We start from the raw sequence: 17,570 nt of genomic DNA on the forward strand, positions 1-17,570 counted from the left end.
ATAATAATAAACTACTATTATACTGATCATTTCCAGAGTTTAGATAGTTTAGATCATAAGGTATTCTAAGTTCTGTGAAAATAGAACCTTAGATGAGCCTCCTTCCCATAGTGTAACATTCGATAGGGGTTTACAATGTATGTGTCATGCTATGGACAGCTGTGGCTGGGGTATTCCCTGGCAGGAGGGGACCAGAGCTCAGAAAAGTACCATTATTATTTCCATTTCACACAGGAGCCTAAACTGGCATATTGAGGTTAAATAACTTCAGTTCAGTTCAGTTCAGTTGCTCAGTCGTGTCTTTGCGACCCCATGAATCACAGCACGCCAGGCCTCCCTATCCATCACCAACTCCCAGAGTTCACCCAGACTCACGTCCATCGAGTTAGTGATGCCATCCAGCCATCTCATCCTCTGTCGTCCCCTTCTCCTCCTGCCCCCAATCCCTCCAAGCATCAGTCTTTTCCAATGAGTCAACTCTTCACATGAGATGGCCAGAGTACTGGAGTTTCAGCTTTAGCATCATTCCTTCCAAAGAAATCCCAGGGCTGATCTCCTTCAGAATGGACTGGTTGGATCTCCTTGCAGTCCAAGGGACTCTCAAGAGTCTTCTCCAACACCACAGTTCAAAAGCCTCAATTCTTTGGTGCTCAGCCTTCTTCACAGTCCAACTCTCACATCCATACATGACCACAGGAAAAACCATAGCCTTGACTAGACGAACCTTTGTTGGCAAAGTAATGTCTCTGCTTTTGAATATGCTATCTAGGTTGGTCCAAGGAGTGAGCGTCTTTTAATTTCATGGCTGTGGTCGCCATCTGCAGTGATTTTGGAGCCCAGAAAAATAAAGTCTGACACTGTTTCCACTGTTTCCCCATCTATTTCCCATGAGGTGATGGGACCGGATGCCTTGATCTTCGTTTTCTGAATGTTGAGCTTTAAGCCAACTTTTTCACTCTCCACTTAATAACTTACCTAGGTTATATACATAGTATGCTGATGAATCTAGGATTTGAACTTTCATATGTGTATCTGTATTTACAATATTTAAGAAAAAAAAGCCCTCTAATTATTCCATCTCTTATAATAATGTTTGAATATTACCATGTGTGCCACGTATTGCTTTAAGTGCTTGACCTACACCATTTCCTTTATCCTGTACAGTGGCCCTCTGAGGTTGACTCCACTGGAAAATGAGTAAGTGAAGCCCTAAATAACTTGCTGTTCATTATATACTTCCAGTGGTGGAACCCAGCTTCAAACTTAAGCATTCTCCAGAGCCTCTATGTGGGCTGGAACCCTGTCCTGCCTTGATGCTATGGCCCAGGCAACCATCATATGCATAACACTCCAGTCTTTCTCTTATGTTTCCCATACTTGTGGCGATTTTATAGCATCTTTTTCTCCCTTCTTTTGATTAACAGTGATAAATATTTCACTGTTGGTAATACTGTTCCTAACCATGGCTATAGTATAGGCCGTTTAATAGATTCAGCATTACTTACCTAACCTGTCCTCTTGCTGGATTTATGGTTTTGTATATAATCTTCATTTCTGGAATGTGAAGTCAAGTGGGCCTTAAAAAGCATCACTACGAACAAAGCTAGTAGAGGTGATGGAATTCTAGTTGAGCTATTTCAAATCCTGAAAGATGATGCTGTGAAAATGCTGCACTCAATATGCCAGCAAATTTGGAAAACTCAGCAGTGGCCACAGGACTGGACAAGGTCAGTTTTCATTCCAATTCCAAAGAAAGGCAATGCCAAAGAATACTCAAACTACCGCACAATTGCACTCATCTCACATGCTAGTATGGAGAAGGCAATGGCACCCCACTCCAGTACTCTTGCCTAGAAAATCCCATGGACGGAGGAGCCTGGTAGGCTGCAGTCCATGGGGTCACTACGAGTCAGACACGACTGAGGAACTTCACTTTCACTTTTCACTTTAGTGCATTGGAGAAGGAAATGGCAACCCACTCCAGTGTTCTTGCCTGGAGAATCCCAGGGACGGGGGAGCTTGGTGGGCTGCCGTCTATAGGGTCACACAGAGTCGGACATGACTGAAGCGACTTAGCAGCAGCAGCAGCACATGCTAGTAAAGTAATGCCCAAAATTCTCCAAGCCAGGCTTTAGCAATACATGAACCGTGAACTTCCAGATGTTCAAGCTGGTTTTAGGAAAGGCAGAAGAACCAGAGATCAAATTGCCAACATCCGCTGGATCATCGAAAAAGCAAGACAGTTCCAGAAAAACATCTATTTCTGCTTTATTGACTATGCCAAAGCCTTTGACTGTGTGGATCACAATAAATTTTTAAAGAGATGGGAATACCAGACCACCTAACTTGCCTCTTGAGAAACCTATATGCAGGTCAGGAGGCAACAGTTAGAGCTGGACATGGAACAACAGACTGGTTCCAAATAGGAAAAGGAGTACGTCAAGGCTGTATATTGTCACCCTGCTTATTTAACTTATATGCATAGTACATCATGAGAAATGCTGGGCTGGAAGAAGCACAAGCTGGAATCAAGATTGCCGGGAGAAATATCAATAACCTCAGATATGCACATGACACCACCCTTATGGCAGAAAGTGAAGAGGAACTAAAGAGCCTCTTGATGAAAGTGAAAGATAAGAGTGAAAAAATTGGCTTAAAGCTCAACATTCAGGAAACTAAAATCATGGCATCTGGTTCCATGACTTCATGGCAAATAGATGGGGAAACAGTGGAAACAGTGTCAGACTTTATTTTTTTGGGCTCCAAAATCACTGCAGATGGTGATTGCAGCCATGAAATTAAAAGACGCTTACTCCTTGGAAGGAAAGTTATGACCAACCTAGATAGCATATTAAAAAGCAGAGATATTACTCTGCCAACAAAGGTCCATCTAGTCAAGACTGGTTTTTCTAGTGGTCATGTATGGATGTGAAAGTTGGACTGTGAAGAAAGCTGAGCGCCGAAGAATTGAGGCTTTTGAACTGTGGTATTGGAGAAGACTCTTGAGAGTCCCTTGGACTGCAAGGAGATCCAACCAGTCCATCTTACAGGAGACCAGTCCTGGGTGTTCATTGGAAGGACTGATGCTGAGGCTGAAACTCCAATACTTTGGCCACCTCATGCGAAGAGTTGACTCATTGGAAAAGACCCTGATGCTAGGAGGGATTGGGGGCAGGAGGAGAAGGGGACGACAGATGATGAGATGGCTGGATGGCATCACCGACTCGATGGACATGAGTTTGAGTGAACTCCGGGAGTTGGTGATGGACAGGGAGGCCTGGCGTGCTACGATTCATGGGGTCGCAAAGAGTCGGACACGACTCAGCAACTGAACTGAACTGGACTGATATAATCTTCTCTTGGTGGCAGAGTCCCAGAGTGGGAGTTATCCTATCAAAGAAACAGGAGTTTTCCTATGGTTTCATATATAGTGGGGCCCAATACTAGTCTGGAGGGTGAGGAAAGGCTCCCAGGATGACCAGCAGATCCATGGCTTTGCCTCTGACACTTAGCTGAGGCAGGCTACAGAGGTTCCCCTGGAGGGAAATATGGAACAGAGCTGGTTCCTGGAAGGGAGGTCCAAGTGTAGAGGGTCAGCTGGGAAGCACTGGTGTTGAGGGAAAGAGAACTAGAGGGGAAGGAAGTGGTCCAAGACCAGTAAAACTTGTCTGTTGAGAACACTATACCAGGAACCCGTGCCAGGAGGGGAGTGCAACTCCATGGAGGATAGCAAGAATCACCACAATGCCAGCCACCAGGGATGTAAGCCCAACCCTTCTGTCCCTGACTTCTTGGTATTAGAGTTATCTAGGAAAACAACACGGTCAAGCATGGGATAGAACAGTGTTTTTATTCTCATGAGAAGAGACATCAAGGTCAGCCCCAGTAGTGTGCATAGGTCCCTCATGGCTCAAGGATGTCCCTCACCCCCAGCCTATGGCCAAAGAGCACCCATCTAGTGCCACAGCAGAAGAACCCTCTCCCCCACCGAATGTGACATTCTGAAATGGGGGTGTGTGCCCCAGGGTCATTGACATCCATACTTAAGCAGAACAAAGGAGCACACATTCAGTCTGAAACAAGGAAGGGTACTCTCACAGGCCGATCAGCCTGGCACAGGCTGCTGCTGCTACTGCTGCTAAGTCACTTCAGTCGTGTCCGACTCTGTGCGACCCCAGAGACAGCAGCCCACCCGGCTCCGCTGTCCCTGGGACTCTCCAGGCAAGAACACTGGAGTGGGTTGCCATTTCCTTCTCCAATGCATGAAAGCGAAAAGTGAAAGTGAAGTCGCTCAGTCATGTCCAACTCCTAGCGACCACATGGACCGCAGCCCACCAGGCTCCTCTGTCCATGGGATTTTCCAGGCAAGAGTACTGGAGTGGGGTGCCATTGCCTTCTCCGCTGGCACAGGCTGTGTGGGCTCTTTTTTGGTAAGGAAGTGTTCCAGGCCCAAGGCCTAGTCCATGTGGCCAAGCAGGACATGAAAGACTGAGCAGGAGGCTGTTTTTCTCAACTGTCCATGGCAGAGGACGTGCCCAGTAAATCTTTGCTAAGGAAATTAGATCCTAGTAAGAGAGCTCTGTGTTAGGGCAGGGCATTCACAGCCCCTGTCAGTGGACATCACTCTCCCTGGACCCTAAGCAGCATCCTGCTGCTAATGCTTTCATGACAAGAGCTGACGTGTCACAGTCTCGTCCAGCGGTATTAGGGAAGGAAAATGATGAAAGCAAACCACTGAAAATGATGAGGGGTCTCCAACCTATTATTTCACAACTACCAGTTAATTTCTCAGTTCTCACTTTAATGAGCAAGATAGTAGGACATTTTTCATGATCCCAAATGCCCAAAGTAAATATTGGAAATACAATCTACAGTTCCAGCTCTTGTATATGTCCATGTATGGCATCAGGCAAAGGAAACCAGAATGTCTCAGATAAATGCCTTGAGACCAGTGATGTTTGATGAAGGTCTACAGCAAGATTCCTCTGCTGAGTTTTCATCAGGTGGGCAAGAGTGAAGAAGATGGGCTGGGCCATAAGTCTGAATTTTAGACTATTTTAGGTGAAAGGCTTTATTTTTTTCCAAGTCCACATGGGAAATAAAATGCTAGCAGCTGCTAAGCTGAACTTAATTGGACTCTCATAGTTTCAAAAGTATATTCCTGAGTATATTGCTATGTTCTCTGCAAAAAATATTAATTTGCTTGAACTATTTAGTAAAAAAAAAATACAAGAATATACTAAGACCCACTAAATTGTACCCTTTAAAGGGATGAATTTTATGGTATGTGAATTATATATTAAAAAAAAAGGAATGATAAGAATAAAATACTAATATATAAAAGAAAGACTAAAGACTTTTGTCCAAATATATATATATATATATATATATATATATATATATAATTTATCTAAATCTGTCCACATGTTATCTCCAGGATGCCTACTATGTGTTGAGTGTGCTACCTTTTAGAAAGCACTGTGAGCTAGGTTTTCCAAATTATTTTATCTAGACAAAGATGAGTTAGTCTGCCCAGGACACTGGCAGCTAAGTAATAACAAAGCAGAGCTTAGATGCAACCGGTGGCTCCCCTACTTAGAAGGCCCTGTTTGCATCACTGTAGTTCACTGTCCCACAACCGCTAGTAGAGTGCAGTGGTCTCCAGTCACCCCCCGACCCCCCTGCAGCTCATCTCTTCCTGTCGCCGTCCGCGACATCCTTCAGCCCGCAGGTGCTGTTTGCCCCAACGAGGTCAGACAGTGGGCGAGGCAGCGACAACCCGAGGGCCGGACACCGAAAAGCGAACCGCAGGTCCATCCTCAGAGCCGCGCCAGCCCTCCTACCCGCCCCGCACCAGGCAGGAAACCTGGCACCCGAGCGGCGATGACGCCGAAGGCCCGTCAAACCGGGGCTGACAGCGCCGGGGGCCTGCGGGGGGCCTGCGGGTGCGCCCGCCATCGAAGCTCCTGGAGATCTTCCGGGGCCGGTCCGCGTCTGGGCCTGCGCGGCGGGGCAGGGCTTTGCGGGACGGTCTAGGCTGCAGCTGGGAGCTTCCCGCACGGCCCCTGGCTCTGGGGCGGCGGGCGGCGGGCAGGCAGCGCGCCGGGCAGCCCTCGGCGCCAGGCTATGGCGGCGGCGCTGGGGACGCGGGGGGCGACGCGGCGCTGGTTCGCGGCGCTGAGAGGTAGGAGCCAGAGCCTCGCGGCCATGGTGAGTGCCGAGGGCCCGCGGTGCGGGAGGAGGGCGAGGCCCAGCCATGCCGGCCGAGGGGTGAAGGGGCCTGGGCAGGCCCCGAAGTGGCCCCGGACTTCGGGTAGCCACGTTTGGGCACCCGGCTCCTGCCGACGCGCTGGTCTGAGACAGGGGTGGCCGTAGCATATTCCAGTTTTCTCTTGCTTGGAATTTCATCGTAGTTTCCGAAATTGCCAACCAGAAAACAAACCACCACGACTTAAGTGTTAAAAAAAAAGTATGCAAAGCAATTGTGAAAATTTTTCACTCGTGGTGTGACTGAAGCTGCTTGTCGGGTCGTCTAGATTGTCCGCTCGGTGAGAGCAGGCACCGTCTCTCGCTCTCTGTAAACGGGGCCCTGAGTGTTGAATTAACTCATTTGTCTCGGTGTTAATTTTTTGGAGTATTTACTAATAAATTATCTTTTGAGTTGCACACTGATTTTTTTTTTTTAATACCTAGAGGCGCCCGGTCCGTTTCCCCGTTTTATACATTAACATATTGGGGGTAAATTGACTTGAGAGAAAGTTTTAACATGCAGCACCACCTAGTGGGAATATGTTGTATTAAACTCACCGTTTCATTTTCTTAAATTGCTTGTTAGAGCCCATTTGGCAGTTTGAATTTTTTTTTAATAGAAAAAAAATGTGACTCGATGATGGAGAAGATAAGCATTCTGCTTTATGGCCATTAAGGTGAGAACACAAGTTGAGTGCTTACTGTCACCTAGGCGTGTCCTAAGGCATACTTCTATCTCGGGCGCTGGTGATCGAGTACAGTCGTGGCATTGGGGAGGGGTGAATAAACAGGTGCGTTTGGAGTGGCTGCCACGTGCCAGGCTCTGTGCTGGGTGCCTCCACACTTAAGATCTCTTTAAGCCTTTTAAAAATCTTGGCAGGTGTATGTTGTAACATCCACACTCTAAAACATTGCAATTCAGAGAGGCTAAGATTTACTCAGCATCCACAGCTGAAAGTAACAAAGCTAGGCTTGGATTGAAGATTGCTCTCCAGATCCTATGCTTTCCCTGTCTCTCTGCATAGCTCCCACAGAAAGAAAATTAAGTCCATCACGAAGGGTTCTGTGGAATGTGTGTCCTTAAGGGGACTGTTTATCTTATATGGGTGAAGTGACTCCATTTTACAGTTCTGTACGTGGTTCCTATTTCTAGGTAGACACAAGTAGTGACCACAGTTCATGGACCTCACTGGAGATGTGGAGGTTTAGGGAGGAGGAAAACAGCTCAGAGTATGCTCCATAGACTCCCTGTGACTGCTGCATAACCTACAGCATAGTTAATAGTTTTCTTTGCAGCTATTCAATGATAATTCTGTTTCCTTGGCAAAATAGTCTTAGTTGAATTAAAATATTTAAATGTTTAAAATTTTTAGGTAATTTCCTGTAATAGGTCTTCTGTGAAATTTTTCATAGCTGTCATTAAAAAGCTAATGAATAGATACTTTTTAAAATGGTATGTGGTTTTTGATAACAAGCCTTTAAGCATTTTTATTTAATTAAGAGGCATTCTCATTATCGTCTGTTGTAGGGAAAGGTAGCTGACTAAGCAAGGAAGAGAAACTAGAAGGTTGGCTCATTAGCATCCTTTTTTCCTTTTTGCAGATTGTCTATAAATTTACTTACTTTGCCTTCTTAATTACACTGATAAAGGGTTTTAGGATTTCTGAAGTGGGAATGAGTTGAAGTTTCATGGCAGAGTATCCAGCTCAGCCTCTGTTTGCCCTTTGATAAGGAACCCCTAAGTTAGTTCATTCTTTCTGGGGCCAGTCCCTCCCTCACCTGAGCAGGTAGTAGCCCAGCGTACGGGTAAGACAGGAGGTGCTGGTGGGCAGTTATGCCAGAATGAGAACATGCCTCTTCTGACTTCTCCTAGGGTGTTCTTTCCTTCTGTCTGTCATGCTGCTTAGAGTTCTTTCAGTTAAAAAACAAGTAGCATGGCAAGTGTGGGCCTGTTAACTAACAGAACTCTGGGTGGAGTGTCCTCAGCAGGATGAATAGGAACAAGGTGGACAGTTGTGCACAAGTGCTTCCAAGTGGGCAGTGCTGTGGCCACATGGTTGAGGGAGTTTGTCTTACTGATGCTTCTGAGAAAACTCACTCCGCTAAAGCAAGGGCTTTTTAACCTATAGCCCAAAGGGTGTATGAACGCCCAGAAGTTATTTTACAAAATCCCCTGTAAATGTGCATTTGTTTTTTCCTCTCTGAGGATTGATCGGTCTTAACTAGAATTGAAAGGGGATGATGAGCTCAGATAGTTGAGACCCATGTGAGTAAGGACTGAAGGCTGCTGAGGTGATATGGGGCCATCCAAAGAGAGTGGACCAGGAGTTGAGAGTCCTGAGTTCTAATCCTGGTTCTGCTGCTGGACTTGCAGAGTTCCTTGGGTGAGTGTGTTACCTCAGTTTCCTAAGTCCTGGAATGTTGGCCATTGGTTATGATCTTTGGTAAGATGTCCAAATGGTCAATCTCAGCTTTATCTGTAAGAAACCAGGAAAGCTGAGTTGTAAAGTTAGAGGCGTTTGTAAGGGGTGATAAGCCCACATACCATGGAGGCAACTTATTTTGCACAGAGCTAGTCTTGTTTTTATCTCTTTTGAGAGAGCTTTGTATTTTGAGAACAAAAGAATCGGAGATAGTTAGAAATCATTGTCCTTAACACTTTTTTTCTGTATCTCTACATAAGTAAAGAGCTGTACATGTATTTGAATTTAACCAAACCTCTACATTTCAGGTATTAAATGTGTTCTTTTCGTAGTCAGCAGGTACCCACCAGTTGACTGCAGAGGAGAGGAGCCAGATGATACTTGACCTTAAAGCAGCAGGATGGTTGGAATTAAGTGAGAGAGATGCCATCTACAAAGAGTTCTCTTTCAAAAATTTTAATCAGGTAATTAGTACATATTCTTGCTTGTGCCATGGTTTTTTTTTTTGGTCACCTTAGGCTGTAACTGTTTCTATTAGTACTGGTTGTCTGGTGCCCTGTGGATCCAGGATCTAAATCTTTTCTTCCTAAATAATTCAGTGATAATTACTCTTTCCTTGTTGACAGTTACTGCCACCCAACTGGGTGATTCTCAACTCTAGAGGAAGGGGATGATTTGTGTGATTTGGAAAAATCAAATTCTGAAACCACTGTTGCTCTGATTTGGTGTTGGTTAGGATATTTAATTCCCTTTCAAATTTTAAATAACACGAATGGAGTGTCAGCTTTTTATATTTATCACAAGGGGCCATGAATAAAAACGGTTGAGAAACATACACCTGCTTGACTGATTTCCTCTAGGTTTCTTGTATGGTTGTCAAGTTTTCTTTCTCCTGATAGTTGCATTTCTGTCTCTAAATCATTCCCCAGGCTGCACCCTCTTCTCTGATTGGTTCATTTTCTCCAAGTCCAATAGCCGGCCCTTGTAACTTTTCTTGAAAGCTGTAACTTTTCTTCAACCTTGAAGATTGAGCCTTAACAGGGGAACTGTTCCATTAGGGCCCCACCCTGTTTAGAGAGTCATCTCCCATGACTTAGCCTTCAGTTCTTACTCCACTGCATTTATATAAGGTCCATGCTTTAGACTGTTCCATGTTTGTTCAGTTAGTTTGGTAATCCTCTGGACAGATTTATTGTTTTTATTTATATTAGGTGTCAGCATCTAGAAGGCAGAGACCATGTTTGCTCAAATAACTGTCTATTGTACCTAACACAGTTCTGGGTACAAACAAGCATTGGATAAATGCAGACATTGATTACAGTGTTTGCTAGTTTCTGGAAGGGTGTGTGAGGACCAGATTTCCACCAAAGAAACCTTCGACATGTTTTCCTAGTAAATGCCGTTGGCTCCACTGTGCTGCACGCCCCATTCTGCTCTCCATCCATCTGGCTGCCAGCCTTCTGCTGTGTCTCCCACTCCTGAGGAAGCCTGGACCAAGCTGGCTCCTTGTCCCTGCTGCCCCACATGCTTGATGGCTCTTGTCAGGGGCTTAGCACTCTGTGGCTGGTGGCAGGGAATCCCATTGGTACAGTAAGCTTGTGCATAAGCTCTAGGTAGCATTTTCCAAGCTTATTAAAATTCTTACATGTGTACAGCCTGACTTCTTTAAGCCTGGGCTAATTTATTGGGCTTGAACATGTGGCTTAAAGTACTTGAGTAGTGTTGCCTAAGGCTCTGCCCATGAGTCAGTCATCCAGCCCCACTCTTAACCCTGTGCTCAGGGTACCTTTGGAAGCTGTGCAGGGCATCCTTGATTAACAGTAATATTATTCACCAGGACATTTAATTAACTTGACTTTTTTTTTCACCCTACCTTCATTCACCTTTTAGGAGAAAGAGGCAGGTGACAAGAAGATCAGCTGATATCAGGGCACACACTCAGAGAACCAGCCCTGAGATTATGTCCTGGGGTCAGTTTTCCAGCCAGGCTCCTGTGACTTCAGCATGTAATGGCCTGTAATGGCAACTGATGTCATGACAAATGTCAGCGCCCACCATCCAGAGACCACCAGGAACATGGCCATAGCTGAACAAGTTGGGCTGTTGCTTGTTGCAGTGAGGGAGAGCACTTACCCTATACGGGGGGCCTTGGGGCATCTCCGGAGGATGGTGTAGGGAAAAATTTATCACAGGGTTTGGGCTGGTGCTAGTGATTTTGGAGTCTTTAAGGATCAGGGCTTAGATCTGGGTTGGATGCTGTCAGAAAATGGGTTCTTCTATGACTCACTATTTTAATAAATCTAGTCTGTAGGGAGAATGGACTCCAGTGGGACCAAAGCTGAAATTGGTAAAGCAGCAGCAGTCTCTCATTAGCCTGGGGAAGGGGGTGGGGGTTTGGTATTTTGTGATTTGGACAGTGTTTAGGTTTTGTCTGTGTTGAGATATTGTGGAGTGGTGTCCGTGATTCTCTGTATTCCACTCTGTTATTGTCATGAGTACAGTCATTGTTACAGGAATGGTTTTATTTTTGTTCTCATCTTTCATGGTCACAGGGCAACCCTGTCTGATGTTGATTTTCAACACCATGGCCTAGATGTGAGTGCCAGGAAGGCTTCTAGCAACTTAGAGGCTTAGGCAGTCATAGTCCAGGCAGCTGCCACGTGTTGGGCTGAATTTGTCTTTTTCACAACTAATGTTTAGAGTGGTGACCCTCTGGCCCTGTTAGATCCTCGCTTATCTTTCACTTATTTTTCAATATAGAAAAGGTACATTTTAAATTATAAAGCAGTGCTATATAACATTAAAATAGGGTGGTATAAATAAAAAAAAGTTTCCTATTGCAACTACTTCCATTTTTTTTTTTTCCTATTCTCTTGTGGTCTTTCTCCACATGTATAGTTTATTCACAATGTGACAATTGTACACACATTTAAATTTCTAAAAAGTAGTTTAATTTTTATTGTAAAGGTAATACTCATTAACGAATATTTATTAGGCACCTCCCCTGTGCCAGACACTATTTTAAGTGCATGTAGCTCCCATTCTAGTGGAGAAGTTAGGCAATAAACAAATGAATAGATAGTGTAATTTTAGGTAGTGATAAGTCATGAGGGAGAGTAAAGCAGGGTATTGGCATGGAGAGGGGTGAAGAGGTGAGCACACTGTTTATGATGGAGGGGCCTGGGGAGGGGACTCTGAGGCCTGAGTAATACAAGGGAGTTCAGCACGTGAGGAACTGGAGAACGAGCACTGTGGGTAGAGAGACATCAGGGACCAGATTCCTAGAGCAGCAGGGATCTTGGTGTGACCGTGGAAGAGCCAGGAGGCCAGCGTCCTGGAGGGGACAGAAGGGAGAAGGGGTTAAAGAGAGGGAGGGGCCAAGCACAGGAACTTTGTGACCTTGACAAGGAGTTTGGGTTTAATCCTGTGAAAGACAGCTCTTGGAGAATTGCAGGCAGAGAAGTGCCATGGTTCTAAAGAGCTCACCCTGGCTGTTCCGCTATGAGCAGATGGTGGAAGGGCAAGAGTGGCAGCAGGCAGAGTGTGGAAGTTGCCATGTAATAGGCTAGGCAAGAGATGGTGCGAGACCGTGGCAATAGCAGTGGAATGTGGAGAGAAATGAAGGATTTCTCATTTATTTTGAAGGTAGGACAATCCAGACTATCAGATTGGATGTGGGGAGAAGGAGAGGGTCAAGGATGATCCCAAGGCTCTGCCTCAAGCAGTAGGGTAAAGGGCGGTGTCATTTTCTTGGCTGAGGAAAGTGGGGCAGAGATCAGGGTAGGGAATTATGAATCCCTGTGTTGGACATGTCAGGTTTGAGATACACCTAAGTGGCGATGTCAGTCAGCAGCTGGAGATATGAGATCAGAGTTCAGGCGGGAGATAACAGGGAGCCTCCAGAAAGGGTAACTGAGAGCACCATCGTGCATGGGATGGGCTGGAACGAGCAGGTGGAGGTGCAGGCACGCCGTGTTCATTGTGACAGGAAGGAATGCTGAGTGTACGTGTACAGGTGCAGGTAGGTTGCTACGTTTGTCCTGGGAAGAAGAGGTGGTTTTCTCTTTTGATGGCTTCTATTTTTTTAAGTGATGTCATCAACTGAGAATGAGTCAGGGTGGGAGGGAGGGGTGTTGGAGATCTGGGGAAATAGGAAAATAGGCAAGAAACAGTTCTCTCAGAGACTAAGACAGTGAAGGAACTAGTGAAGTGTGGTTGGTTGCTGAGCAATTCTCAGTGTCACTGGAGATTTATGGGCAAACATTTAAGGTGAAGATCCTGTGTGTTTTTACACAGGCTTGGAGAAGGTGCTGGGTTGGGCTTAATGAAGGCTGAAGTGTTTTTTTTTTTTTTTAATTCTTTTATTGAAGTACAGTTGATTTACAAGGTATTCTTACTGTTCAGTGATTCGGTTTTATTTGTCTGTGTACACATTATTTTTCGTCTTCTTTTCTATTATGGTTTATCATGGTATAATTTCTTGTGCTGTATAGTAGGACCTTGTTGTTTATCCACCCTCTATGTAATGGTTTGCGTCAAGTAATTTCAAACTCTAGTCCATCCCTACCCGTCAGCAAATCTGTTCTTTACGTCTGTGAATCTGTTTCTGTTTTGTGGATAGATTTGTGTCGTATTTTAGATTCCATATGTAAGTGACAGCATATGGTATTTCTCTCTCTCTCTCTCATGCATTTCACTTAGTATAATCTCTAGGTCCATCCATGTTGCTGCACAGGCGTTACTTCATTCTTTTTATAGCTGAGTAGTAGTCCATTTTTTTATATACACTGCATCTTCTTTATTCCTGCATCTTTTGATGGACACTTAGCTCATTCCCACGTCTTGGCTGTTGTGAATAGTGCTGCAGTGAACGTAGGGTGCGTGTATCTTTTTGAAGTATCTTTTTGTCCAGATACGTGCTTAGGAGTGGGATTGTTGGATCATATGGCAACTCTGTTTTTAGTTTTTTTAAGGAACCTCCAAACTGTTTTTCATAGTGGCTTTACCAATTTACATTCCCCCCAGCAGTAGGAACGGGGAGGGTTCCCTTTTCTGGACGCCGTCTTCTGCGTTTACTTGTGGACGTTTTCATGGTGGCCGTTCTGGCCGGTGTGAGGCGGCACCTCATTGTAGCTTTCATTTGCATTTCTCTAGTGATTAGTGCCCTTGTGCATCTTTTCATGTGCCTCTTGGCCATCTGTATGTCTTTTTTGGAGAAATGTCTATTTGGATCTTCTGCCCATTTTTGGAATAGGTTGTTTGTTTTTTGTCGTTGAGTTGCATGAACTTTTAACAAGCACTGAACTTTTGCCAGAAGAGTGCAGTGGCGGAATAGAGGGCAAGGAAACTAAGGACATGTGCAGATAAGGGGTCAGAATATTGGACCTTGGATGTGAGAGATGGAGAGTGAAGAGGTCGGAGCGTCAACTAACGCATTGTCTCTGCACGGCAGTTAAGTGACGTTTATCAACTTTTAAAACACACCCATTGTCTGAATCTACACATTTATTTTCTAGGTACAGCTCCCCGTGTATGCCAAATGGATATGACAAGATGTCCACTGTAGCCCCGTGGGCTTGTAATTTCTTTATTGTGAGCAGGCATTTCCACATGCATGTGTACACCTTGCTAAGCCCATGTCTCCCTCACTGCAGCCCTGCCCTTAGCAGAGTTATGGGAGGCCCGCTGTGCTCCATGTGACAGCACTCTCCAGGCCTTGACTTTATACCCTGGAGGGAATTGTGGGCAGAGCTGATGACCCGCATCTCCCTTAAAAGACTTCACTCCACACTGGGTGTTAGCATATATATATATTTGGTCTTTGCTGAATATGTAGGTAAAAAATGTTCTGTTTTGTTCGCTAAGTAGGGTGTGAACATTTTTCAGTTCTTTACACAGTCTTGTCATTTTACTTATAATAAATCTTTCAGAAGTGAGATTACCTTTGTTGGGTGTTACAGTTTTTAAATGCTTTGCTTATGTGGTGGTTATACGTGAAACGGTAGCATAAGTTTGCTTTAGAATTCATTTATTTTATTGCTGTAGAAATTGAACCACACATTTTAGAAGGATTTTCATTTACCCTGGATGAAAAACCTACTTCTCAACGCTTTGGGTTATACTAGGTTTTACTATAAAGAAGATTTTTTTTTTTTTCGTTTCAGACATTTTATTCCAAGATATGGTTAGTTCCAAATAGTTCACGTGCATTTGGTAGCTCAGATCAGTGCAGATACTTAGTGACTATACGTGTGAAAATTCCCGAGGGGTCCTCATGGCATAGGTGGAGGAAGTGGCCGTGGGTTTCAGTTGCCGTCAGCCCACTGTCTTTCCTCGGTGGCGATGCAAAGGCCATGGTGAGACTCTATGAGTTCTCTGAGCACAGCAGTGCCAAGGCTGAGGCAGGAAGTTTCGACATTTGGAGTGCTTAGACTCAGGGTGGAGTCAGCATTTGTAAAGGAGTTTTGCTTTTCTTTCTCTTCGTGTAGACACAAGGAGGGAGAGGTCTCGAAGTGACATGTAAATGTATTCTGAGGTGTTTGGCAACTGCAGGGTGACTGCATTGAAAGAACAAAATGTCAGTTAGAAATGTGGGTGTGAGCCTTCCATAAAGATACATTTTAATAGGCACTGTCATGTGGGGACAAGTGGGAAGCTTACAAAATCAGGAAATTTTATGCTTTGGGAGCAGGTGCCGAGGGTGAAGCTTTGGAACCCAGGCACCAACTACCCAAGATGCCAGCAGATGGAGCCCTCCAGGGCAGGAGCCAGGTGGTCCCGGCAGCATCAGAGGCCTCCCCCCGCCACGGGGGAAGGCTGTCTGATTTCTCACTCATGGATACTGGACCTCTGGTGTTCAGCACAGAAACAAACTTGTATCAGAAATAGATAAAGAGTGGGGATGGGGTGGCTGACCTAGTTTGGTACCTTTGAGGGAATGAAGAGTTCTGGGTGCAGGAGATACAGAGTTTCCGCTTGGTGATGGAATGCACTTTTGATTCACGAGCTTTGTGAGAAAGAACTGTAGTTCTCTGCATTCCTGGAGGAGCTCCTATACCTTGTCTATGGTTTATTGGGTGGGCCTGCCTGCAGGGCATTCGATTTTGTTAGAGGGACTCTTAGGAACTGGCTGCTGCCCGGCCAGGTTTAACCCACAAAAATGGCTCTTTTGTTAGTACATGGTTCAGTCTAACAGCTGGTCCAACTAGACTATCTCTCGCAGGGCAGGGTCCAAGCTCTATTCATGCTATATCTTGTTCATCACATTTTGGTTAATGTAACTGCTGCCATTAAAAGATTTCAGGCACTGGGGTGGTGAGAGGCCTTCAGAATGGCCTAGGCTGTGGCAGCAGCGGCAGTGGGGGGAGGTTTCTCTGCGTCTAGCCGCAGTAGCACCATATGTGAGTTTGGGGTTTGTAAATTGGTTTCTATTCCTGTGTCTGGAGCTCCTGCTGTAAAACAGTTGAAAGTTACTGTCACTGACTTACTTTGTAAAGATGTTTTATTGAGGAATTTGTTAATAGGCTTATGGTTAACATTTTGAAACACTTAGTGAAGTCAAAGGCTTGTTGATACCAGCAGACAGACAACTGTTAATGAAAATCTTAACGGTCCTCAAAGGACGTGGGTGGAGGTCTCAGGCGCTGTCCTTGTGAAAGAATTAGTTCAGGTTTTATTGTTCATTGTTGTGTACCACATCTTGGTGCGCATCAAAGCTATGAGTCAGTAATGCTGTAATATAAGTGTCACGTCTGACACTCTGGAAAGTGGGTGTTCACTGCCTGGTGAAGGTAGAGAAACACTTAAGTGGGAATGTTCCTGAGGCTTCAGCACCATGGAGGTTAGAAAGTATCATTTTGCTTTTAAAGTTTAGACTAGTATCTGTGTGCTCAGGAGCCAGGTAAAGTGAAAACTTGATCACACCAGTAGCTTGCTCATAACATGTGCCCACAGATGGGCTTTGTTAGCCAGCTAGAACCCTAAGAAAGTGTTCATAGTTATCATTGGAGTAGAGAGTAGAGATGCTCACATTTATGTAAACTTTTTTGGTAAGCATTTTTGTAAACTTACCTAAAATTTAAGAAGCTAGTAAGAATATCTGTGTGGTGTATTCATGTTGGTTTTCACTTTGAAGTTGTTCCTGGAGCCCTGGGAAGGACACGCTGATGTTGTCAGGTGGTGGCTGGGATGTTGGTTTGATGTCCATCAAGATAGGGAAATTAGAGCCTAAAATGTTGTCATTCAGAGTCTTGCTTCTGCTGTTTATGTCATAGAATAGGTTTAGGCCTGATGTGTATTTGTAAAAACACATGTGATAGATAGACGAGGGGAAATGTAAAACAGGTGTAAAAAATGCAAATATGACACCATGCTGCAATGTGAAAACGCTGTGGTCATTACACCGTCCTTTAATAAAAATGGACTTTTAACTGCATCGTTTTTTCTTAGTCGTATAGTAAATCTTCTGTTTACACAACTTTGCCTGAGTATTTTGTAAAAGTCAAACAGCCAAGAAATATAATTTCCTCAAAAGTCTTTGTCTTGCCCTTTTACAGATGGCGTAAAATCAGGTGTGTAAAAAATAAAAAGCAGTTTGAGCTGACGTGAAAGGTATTTCAGATTTATGCTTTGCAGATGATATTGGTATGATTAATGCATTCATTGCTTTTTTTTATTGCTTTTCACAGATAATGTACATGATGCATGGAAAATGTTGTGGGTTTAAATCTTTGCCAGGTTTAGACTGTGAATATCAACAGATGTTATCATATAAGTACTCTAATTATTATAAAATAAAAAATTTGTCATGAAATGCATTGACATAAATTTCATTTATGTAAATTGCTTTCATTAGTATAAAACCTTAGTGTAGCTGTTAGGGTTTGAGAAGCACTTTAG

General features: G+C 44.4%; 1 protein-coding gene across 7 annotated transcripts in view; it reads left to right on the forward strand.

The window, feature by feature from the left end:
- The first annotated feature begins 5,740 nt into the window (after positions 1-5,740).
- Positions 5,741-17,570, forward strand: part of PCBD2 (pterin-4 alpha-carbinolamine dehydratase 2) — a 41,919-nt gene continuing 30,089 nt past the window's right edge. The window contains exons 1-3 of one of the 7 annotated variants that reach the window (XM_086411669.1): positions 6,098-6,210; positions 6,870-6,926; positions 9,005-9,136. In XM_086411669.1, coding sequence (XP_086267795.1) covers positions 6,915-6,926; positions 9,005-9,136 — 144 coding nt within the window. In that variant the 5' untranslated portion in view covers positions 6,098-6,210; positions 6,870-6,914. Of the gene's footprint in view, positions 6,211-6,869; positions 6,927-8,288; positions 8,634-9,004; positions 9,137-12,554; positions 12,694-17,570 lie in introns of those variants that run through there. The other 6 variants (XM_086411672.1, XM_086411668.1, XM_086411674.1 and 3 more) reach the window with 6 other exon arrangements.

Source organism: Bos grunniens, chromosome 7 (genome assembly GCF_055505025.1).
Source record: "Bos grunniens cultivar Pamir isolate PY7600 chromosome 7, Bosgru_T2T1.0, whole genome shotgun sequence".
In the NCBI taxonomy this organism is placed as follows: Eukaryota; Metazoa; Chordata; class Mammalia; order Artiodactyla; family Bovidae; genus Bos; species Bos grunniens.